The sequence below is a fragment of the Miscanthus floridulus genome, chromosome 1, assembly GCF_019320115.1.
Source record: "Miscanthus floridulus cultivar M001 chromosome 1, ASM1932011v1, whole genome shotgun sequence".
NCBI classification, from domain to species: Eukaryota; Viridiplantae; Streptophyta; class Magnoliopsida; order Poales; family Poaceae; genus Miscanthus; species Miscanthus floridulus.
This window is the reverse complement of record NC_089580.1, coordinates 194718776-194728806: the sequence shown is the minus strand read 5'-3', so window position 1 is coordinate 194728806 and position 10031 is coordinate 194718776. Positions and strand designations below refer to the sequence as shown.

Below are 10031 nucleotides of genomic sequence, written 5' to 3'. Positions count from 1 at the left end.
CATTAGGCCGCTACAGCCTGGTGATCATTGGACATGACGACCGAAGTGCATGATATCACGTGGTTGTTAGAAATTTAGGCATTTTCATTATTAGTTTAATCCAGAAATATAACATCAGCAGGTTTGTGACAGTATATATGTGCATGTGTATATTTCTTATGAACGCTACAGCATACATAGATGACATACTGATTGATACAGTAAGAATACAAAATACAGTAATCATAGAGATTAGACTGTACCCAGCGGAGGGCCCCATGCCGAGGGCATCGGAGGCTCCATTCGCACTAGACATAGTGCGTTGCTCGAAGTCGCGGACCACAGTCGATGCAGGAAGACGTTCGCAGTGCAGTCCCATGAACGGATCACCAGGAAGAAGACGTCTTGACGTTCCAGGGAGAGGACGGATCCAAGAGCGATCTACAAGAAGAAGATGGACGAGCAGTCACGGATCGCTCCCCAAAAACCTAATCGCTCCTTCGTGCGCGCAGAGGTACGGGACGGGGAAGTCAGAAGGCTGCTGACCTATGATTCTCTCAGGAGTGGTTACGGGGGATTGAGTCTGGACTGAAGGAAGACAGGATATATAGCTGCTGACGGAAAAGAGAAGACGAAGGCAGCGAAAAATCCCAGGAGACGGGAAACGGAAGCGGAAGGGACGATAACTGACGCAGTCAGTTTGCCTCCACCATCAAGGAGCGAAACCCACGTGATAATGTGGATTTAAGTGGCAAAAGGCTGGCCACGCCCGCCCGCTTGCTCGCCGCCCGCCTGCCTCGGCCCACGCCCACGGCCCAGCCCGGCCGGCGGCGGCGACACGCGTGTGGCACGCCTTTATCTTTTTCTCAGCTTCTCAATTTAGATGAATAATTTCCAACCATATAAGCTGATTCAGCGTTCAGTCAAAATCCCGTATGGTATTAAACCATACAACACCTAATGTTACGCACCATAGAGTTTTATTTAATTATTAAATATTATATGAGCCAAGCCCATATTATATCCAACAATCCCCACCAAACTCTAGGGTTTGTAACAAAGTAGTCTTAGAACCACATTTCTTTTATATACCAGTGTTTCGATGGAGACTGTTAAGTTGAACATCCATCTAGAACAATAGTTTTACTCAGTCACAACTAAACAATGGACTAAGCCTTAAATTGACAGTTTTGTGTGAGGTGAATGTCACTAAAGTCCTTAGCTGATACTGGGCAGCAAAAGACATCCCCTCTATTTAAAGCATATAAGTCATACTTCAGTGCCTTTCATGAGTATTTAGAAATCACCCAAATCTTATAAACTATGACCAGCAGTCTGACTCATATAGGTGTGTTCCTCAAAAGATGTTCTGTAGGACAACATATTTGCTTTGACAAGCCACTCGGAACACATTAAGGCAAAAGCCAGTCTGTCTTACAGAAAGTAAAGATACGCATCAGAAATAAGTCTTACTAAGGATCTTTCCTTATAATTTACTACTAGCTTGTTTCACCATCCTACTTTACGGGATCTCCGATCACATAGAACAAGTTACCACTATAATAAATTTCAAATAGGTCTCAAACCCATCTCTCTCGATGCATTTTCTATCACATTGGGTGACAGACCCTTAGTGAACTGATCTGCCAGATTGTTAGACGTGTAAACATTGTCCAACACTATTACTCGGAGTTTCTCAATTTTCTGATAGATTTTAGTCGTCTCTTAAATGCCTTGTGGACTTTATGTTATCCTTAGAACTATTAACCTTCGTAATCACAGTCTGGTTATCACAGTTTATAGAAATAGTCAGTATAGATTTTTCAACAACCGGTAAATCCATAAGGAGATCACAAAGCCACTCAGCCTCAGATCCAGCAGTGTCTAATGCTGTGAGTTCTGCTTTCATTGTAGACTTCATTAAGATAGTCTGCTTGCAAGACTTCCAGGAAACAGCGCCACCTCCAAGCGAAAACACATATCCACTTGTGGCATAAAGCTCATCAGCATCAGAAATCCAGTTGACATCACAATAGCCTTCTAGCACTTTTGGATGTCCGGTATAACAAATACCATAGCTCATGATCCATTTTAGGTAGCGCATTACTCTCTCAAGAGCACGCCAGTGATCATCTTCCGGGTTTGACATAAACTGGCTCAGCTTGCATACTGCAATTGAGATGTCAGGCCTTGTTGCACTAGCAAGATACATGAGCGAACCAATGATCTAGGAATATCTCAACTGATCCCTTGCTATTCTTCGATTTTTTTCTCAATAGCACACTAGGGTCATAAGGTGTAGGAGCAGGTGCATGGTCACTAAACCCAAAGCGACTCAGCACCTTTTCCACATAATGGGTTTGTAACAGAGTTACCCCACCATCACCTTCTCTTAGAAGCTTGATATTAAAAATAACATCAGCCTCTCCCAAATCTTTTATCTCAAAACTTTTAGATAGAAATTCCTTCACCTCCTCGATCACTTTGAGGCTAGATCCAAAGATCAGTATGTCATCAACATATAAGCACAAAATGACTCCTTCACCCCCACTGTACCGATAGTACACATATTTGTCAGCTTCATTCACAACAAAGCCAGCAGATGTTAAAGTTCTGTCGAACTTCTCATGCCATTGCTTAGGAGCTTGTTTTAGGCCGTATAATGACTTTAATAATTTACACACTTTGTCTTCTTGACCATTTGCCACAAACCCATCCGGCTGATCCATATAGATCTCCTCCTCCAACTCTCTGTTTAGGAAAGCTGTCTTAACATCCAATTGATGAACGATAAGACCATAAGAGGCTGCCAGGGAAAGCAAAACTCGAATTGTGGTCAATCGGGCAACCGGTGAATAAGTATCAAAGAAATCCTCACCTTTCTTTTGAGTATAACACTTGGCCACAAGCCTTGCCTTGTACTTCTCAATAGTACCATCAGGCCTAAGCTTTTTCTTGAACACCCATTTGCACCCTATAGGCTTGCACCCATAGGGACGATCAATAATTTCACAAGTTCCATTGGACATAACAGAATCCATCTCACTCCGTACTGCTTACTTCTATAAGTCAGCATCAGGAGAGGAATACGCCTCTTCAAAGGTCGTTGGTGTGTCATCCACAGGGTACACAATATAGTCATCACCAAAAGACTTTGCAGTTCTCTGTCTCTTGCTTTTTTGGTAACTATAATGTCATCCTCCTCAGAATTTTACACATAGGGTTTCTCAATTTGTTTTATCGAAATAAAATTTTCATGCTCATGGAGAATTATAAATTCATGACTAGTTGTGCTAGGTGCATTTTTCATGAGAAACTCATTCTCAAAAAATATAGCGTCTCTAGATTCCATGATTGTATCAACAGTCATCTCAGGGAACCTAGAGTTTATAAGTAAAAATCTATAACCCACGCTGTGAATAGCATAACCAAGAAAAACACCATTAACAGTCTTTGGTCCAGGCTTTCGCTTTTTGTTTATTGGCACATTCACCTTTGCCAAACAACCCCAAGTTCGTAGGTAAGAGGGATTTAATAACTTCTTCTTCCATTCCTCGAATGGTGTGATTTCTTTGTTCTTTGTGGGCACTCTATTCAGGACATGACACGCTATCAATATAGCCTCACCCCACCATTCCTTAGATAGTCTCGCAGTCTCCAACATGACATTAACCAAATCAGTTATAGTGTGGTTCTTTCTCTCTGCAATCTCATTGGACTGTGATGAGTATGGTGGCGTCCTCTCATGAATAATTCCATGCACCGCGCAAAGCTCAAAAAATTCATTTGAGAAATATTCTCCCCCGTGATCGGACCACAAACGCTTGATTTTCTTCTCAAGTTGATTTTCTACCTCAGCTTTATAGACCTTAAAATAATGCAACGCTTCATCTTTTGTTTTTAATAAATACACGTAGCAAAATCTAGTGCAATCATCTATAAATATCATGAAGTATCGTCTACCACCTTTAGTCAATTCGCTATTTATTTCGCATAAATCAGAATGAACGAGTTCTAATGGTGCCAAGTTCCTCGCCTCAGCAGCCTTGTGAGGCTTGCGTGGTTGCTTTGATTGCACACACACCTGGCACTTAGAATCTTTGACTAAGTTAAATTTTGGGATTAAATTTAGATTTGCAAGCCGCGTGAGACAGCCAAAATTAATGTGACAAAGTCGTGAATGCCATATATTCCGACTCATTCGAAATAATAACATTGTTCACTACTTTATTACACACATCATCAAGCAAAGATAAGCGGAACAAGCCTCCGCAATCATAACTTTTTCCGACAAATGTTCCATGTCTCGACACAACACATTTATTGAACTTAAGTACAATTTTAAAGCCATCGCGACACATCTGAGAAGCGCTAACAAGATTCTTCTTGATGGAGGGACATGTTGCATGTTCTTTAATAGCACCGTCTTTCCCGAAGTAAACTTCAGAACGACCATACCAGCACCAAGAACACGCGCATGCGAACCGTTTCCCATAAGCAAGGCTCCACTCCTGCCGGCCTAATAGGAAATAAACAAAGAAACATCAGCACATACATGAATATTAGCACCACTATCCATCCACCACTCGGGTGAAAGACAAACTGAAAGAACAAATGGTAAAGAATTATCATACCCAGATGTTCCTCCTCCAGTCTCGCTAATGATCACATTTGCTGATTTCTTTTCTTGCTTGTATTTACGGTCTGGGCACACACTTGGCCAATGCTCATCACTCCCGCAAACAAAGCATCTTTCATCTTTCTTGTTGTTTTTCTTCTTAAACTGTGCGGTCTGCTTAGGCTTTGCATCGTTGTTCTCTTGCATGTTTTTCTTCTTTTTATTACGAGATGCAAATGAGTTTTTCTTCTACACCATATTGATAGCGGAAGACTCAACTCCTTTTTCATGGTTGTCTTTTGCTCTCGCCCTCCCCTCAACATCAAGAGATCCAATAAGCTCAGCCACGCTAAACTCTTATCTCTTGTGTTTTAGAGAAGTAGCAAAATCCCTCCAAGAAGGTGGCAACTTAGCGATTATACCGCCGGCCACAAATTTGTTGGGCAACAAACATGGGAAATGTTCTAGTTCCTTTGACAGCGCCTGTATCTCATGAGCCTGTTCGACCACAGAACGGTTTTCAACCATTCTGTAGTCATATAGCTGCTCCATAAGGTACAACTCACTACCAGCATCAGAAACCCTAAACTTTGTCTCAAAAGCATCCCATAATTCTTTGCCTGATGTGCAAGATATGTAGTTTTTCTCATACTTAGGATTGAGTGCACTAATCATGGCGCCTCGAAATAGGTTATCGGCAGCCAAGAACTTTCGCTCCTCCTCAGGAGTAAACTGTTCAGGCTTCCCCTGTGCGGCGTGATAGCAATTCATCGCAGTCAACCACAATACCATCTTTGCACGCCATATCATAAAATTCTTGCCATCAAAATTATTCGGCTTCAAAGCGGCAGCAAATCTACTGACAGAAAAATTGCCTATTATTAGGTTTTTGGATTGTTAGAAATTTAGGCATTTTCATTATCAATTTAATCCAGAAATATAACATCCGCAGGTTTGTGACAGCATATATGTGCATGTGTATATTTTTTATGAACGCTACAGCATGCATAGATGGCATACTGATTGATACAGTAAGAATATAAAATACAGTAATCACAGAGATTAGATTGTACCCAGCGGAGGGTACCATGCCGAGGGCATCGGAGGCTCCATTCGCACTAGACATAGTGCGTTGCTCGAAGTCACGGATCACAGTCGATACAGGAAGACGTTCGCAGTGCAGTCCCACGAACGGATCACCAGGAAGAAGACGCCTTGACATTCCAAGGAGAGGACGGATCCAAGAGCGATCTCCAGGAAGAAGATGGACGAGCAGTCGTGGATCGCTCCCCAAAAACCTAATCGCCGCTTACCCCGTGCAGGATTCTCTGGCGGACGAGGGTTCCGGAAGCACCTGCTCTCCCGCTCCTCCATGCGCGCAGAGGTACGAGACGGGGAAGTCAGAAGGCTACTGATCTGTGGTTCTCTCAGGAGTGGTTATGGGGGATTGAGTCTGGACTGAAGGAAGGCAGCGGAGAATCCCAGGAGACGGGAAACGAAAGCGGAAGGGACGGTAACTGACGCAGTTAGTTCGCCTCCACCATCAAGGAGCGAAACTCCCGTGATAATGTGGATTTAAGTGGGGCAAAAGACTGGCCACGCCCGCCTGGCACGGCCTCACGCCCATGGCCCGGCCGGCGGCGGCGCGCGCGCGTGTGGCACGCCTTTATCCTTTTCTCAGCTTCTCAATTTAGATGAATAATTTCCAACCATATAAGCTGAGTCAGCGTTCAGTCAAAATTCCGTATGGTATTAAACCATACAACACTTAATGTTATGCACCATAAGAGTTTTATTTAATTATTAAATATTATATGGGCCAAGCCCATATTATATCCCACAGTTCTCACCCCCAACTCAAGCTTCACATGTTCTGGTTTCAAAATCCAAATCCTCCTGGCAGTGGCAGGCGACTATAGCATAGTACTAATTTCAAACTATCCCAAGTCACAAAAAACAAAAATCAAACTATCCCAGTTTTTTTGACCAAATTTATATAAACAACTACAAATATTTGTTATGCCAAATAAGTATCAATTCATCATGGAATATACTTTTTATAATATATAACTATTTAGAGCCACATGTGTTGATATTCTTTTATTAAGTGCATTTTTGTTTGGAACGGGAATAGCAGAGAACACGTAGAAGACAGCAACCAGGCATCCGACGCCCAGGGCATGCGTTCGGCGCTGTTGCCCCAGTCGGCAATCGAGTTTTGTAACAAGAAGAAAGGAGAGAGCATCTCCTTCCCGAAATAAACCTCCTCTAAATGCACGCAAGAAATCGACCACATGTCAACGTGAGACATGCGTCAATGCCTGCCACGAATCTGCTCCAAGCTCCAATGCAAGTACGTACCGTACGTAAGCTATGAAGTACTGTATGAACACTTCCCGCTTCCAAATATCTGCATTTATGCTGCACTGCACAGCTAGCTGCACTTGCCTATAAATAATCGGCAGATGCCAGATGCCAGTGTGCTAAACCAAGCTTAGTGGACTCATCGTGTCAGCGCGTCACACTGCTCGTGTCCAGAGCAAAGCAGTCGGCAATAATGGATCGCCGCGTGAGCCTTGCCACCCGGAGCGTGCGCGTGCTGATCCCCGACCAGCTACCGACGCTGTTCGAGCCGCAGAAGTCGGTGATGACCCCGCACGTCAGCGCGAGCGTCGTCGGCGACGAAGACGACGCGGCGCCGCCGGAGCGCCGGCTCACCATGCTGGCTCTCCAGCTCGCGGTGCTCGAGAAGGCGGCCAGCCGGCTCGGCACGATGGGCTTCATCTGGGCCACGGTCGTGCTGCTCGGCGGCTTCGCCATCACGCTGGGCCAGACCGACTTCTGGTGCATCACCACCCTGCTGCTCGTGGAGGGCGCCCGGATCCTGGGCCGCAGCCACGAGCTGGAGTGGCAGCACGAGACCACGGGCCGCGCGCCCGTGTCGTGGGCCGTCGGCCGCGTCTTCCACTGGCTGCAGCTGCTGTCCGCGTCCTCCTGCGCCGCGCTCTCGCTCGTCCGCCTCGTCCACCAGCGCTACGGCGGCAGCGAGGAGGCCCGTGTCAACCGCCACTCCGCGCTCGACATATTCTACGGCCTCGCGCTCGCCGAGGCGCTGCTGTTCCTCGTCGAGAAGGCGCTGTGGCAGTGGAGGGTCGGCCACCACCGCCTGCTCGAGCGCGTCGCCAGCGACTGCCACCTCGCCACCGCCTGCGGCGCCGTCGCCGTTCGCCGCTTCTTCTACGACTCCTACTCCCGGTGCCTCAACGGCAGCATCTTCGACGGCCTGCACATGGACCTCGTGTCCTACGCCGACGACCTGCTCACGGCGGGCTCGCACGACGAGCAGCGCCTTGGCGCCAGCATCCTCGCGGCGCTCGTCAAGTCCGACCGCTTCGCCGACGCCACGCTCCGCAAGATCGGTACGTCCGGGCCCGCCATCGAGCGCCTTATCGAGATGCTCAGCTGGAAGAACGCCTCGGAGAAGGACGTGCGCCGCTCTGCGGCGGTCGTCGTGTTCATGCTCACCGGAAGGAAGGTCAACGCGCTCCGCGTCACCGGCATTCCCGGCGCCATGGAGTCCGTGGCTTCCTTGCTCTACGCCGACCTCGACGAGCTCAACCTCCTGGGGCTGTCCATCCTCAACAAGCTGGCGCGCGACCACGACAACTGCGACAAGATCGGGAAGACTAGGGGCCTTCTCGACAGGATCATCTCCTGCTCGGGCATAGTAGCGAACGGTCCGGCGGCGGGGCCGCCGACAGACACGCGCCTTAAGGCGGTGAAGCAATCGCTCCGCGTTGTGAAGAGGCTGGCGAGCACGACGGGGACCACCGGAAAGCTGCTTCGGAGGGAGCTCTCTGACATTGTGTTCACCGTGAGCAACGTCAGGGAGGTGCTGCAGCAGCAGCAGCACGACGAGAAGGACGTGTCCGAGCTGCACCGCCTGGCGATCGAGATACTGACGAACCTCGCCATGGACGAGGAGGCGAGGGAGATGATCGGCGGCACGGGGGGTGTGCTCAGCACGCTGGTGGCGATGTTCTTGCCGGAAAAGCAGGAGGCAGCGCCCGACCGGCACAAGGACGCGGTCCGGGTGGAGGCCGGCGAGGCTCTGGCGATGCTGGCGCTCGACAGCCGAAGGAACTGCGGCGCGATCATCATGGCGTTCGGCGGAGGTGTGGAGCGGCTGGTCGAGGCGCTGAGTGATCCCGTCGTCGTCATCAGCGCCGCAAGGATCCTGCGCAACCTGTGCACCTACGCTGGGGACGAGTGGCAGCTTACACCGAGAGGACTCACCGCCGGCGCCACCAAGGTAGTTTCTGGCAGTACACTCTGTCCACAGTGCATCGGCTATGGTGTGATTGGTCATCAACCATTTCCTAATCTTTTTTCTTTCTTCGTCCTGAAACACAGGTGCTGCGCAGTATCATGGTGGAGAAGACGAAGCTCCTCAACATCTCCCTCGGCCTCGCGGCGCAGATGCTCCGGTTCATGCAGCCTGGGGAGCTCCGGGCGAGCCTCGCCACGGCGGGAGTCACGGACGCTGCGCTGGCGCGGACGCTGGTGCTGGTCCTGCGGGAGTACAGCCGCCCGTCCCTGGAGGTGCCGCGCATCCGGCTGTACACGCTGGAGCTCGCCATCGCGTTGATGCGGTCGGACGCGCGCTTCGTGGCGCTCTTCGTGGAGCTCGGGATGGAGGCCGAGCAGAGGCGCGTCGCGGAGACCACCTCCGGCCTCGAGTGCTTCAACGTGTTCTCGGGCAGCGTCGGGCTCAGCCGCCGCGCCGTCAGCGTCGGCTCGCTCGTCGACTCCGCCACGGAACTCATGAGGCAGCAGGCCTGCGGCACATTACAGTCACAGTCTCACAGATACGCTGAAAAGTGATTTACACGGCTCAAAAGTTATTTATTTTTACTCTGTATTCGATTTGATTGTGCGGTATTTGCATGGCAGTACTTCTGTATGCTTATGCTTTCTTGTATCACTGTATTCATTATTGTGTGAATGTGCAATAAAGGGTTACCATGGCTACACTCCTTTTGTCCTAAAATAATTACACATTTTACTTCTAAAATAGTAAAAAAATTACATTTAACTATATATATACTAGTAGAATATAATATCAACAACAACAAGGGACAGGACACAAGGTTTAACCAGAAGTTCAGTGGAGCCACCAAGGCTGGTAGACATCTTTGCTGCTGAGGAAGTCACGAAAGCTAAGGGGGTGTTTGGATCCGGTGACTAAAATTTAGGAGATGTTACGTGAGGGTGTCGCATGGGGTGTTTGATACTAATAAAAAAAAAATTACAGAATCCGTCGATACTCCACGAGACGAATTTATTAAGCCTAATTAATCCGTCATTAGCATATGTTTACTGTAGCACTACATTATCAAATCATGAATTAATTAGGCTTAAAAGATCCGTCTCG

The 10031-nt window shown here is 48.1% G+C and overlaps 1 protein-coding gene across 1 annotated transcript; it reads left to right on the top strand.

Annotated features, from left to right (window-relative positions):
- Positions 1 to 7154: 7154 nt before the first annotated feature.
- Positions 7155 to 9620, top strand: LOC136552923 (uncharacterized). The gene is made up of 2 exons (XM_066544500.1): positions 7155 to 8909; positions 9011 to 9620. Exons 1-2 carry the CDS (start codon positions 7155 to 7157, stop codon positions 9479 to 9481), a joined length of 2226 nt encoding a protein of 741 aa, XP_066400597.1. The 3' UTR covers positions 9482 to 9620.
- The last annotated feature ends 411 nt before the right edge of the window (positions 9621 to 10031 follow it).

Coding starts and splice junctions, on each gene's coding strand:
- LOC136552923 (XM_066544500.1), top strand. CDS start 7,155: ATGGATCGCCGCGTGAGCCTTGCCACCCGGAGCGTGCGCGTGCTGATC. Junction 8,910..9,010: donor TCACCGCCGGCGCCACCAAG/GTAGTTTCTGGC, acceptor CCTGAAACACAG/GTGCTGCGCAGTATCATGGT.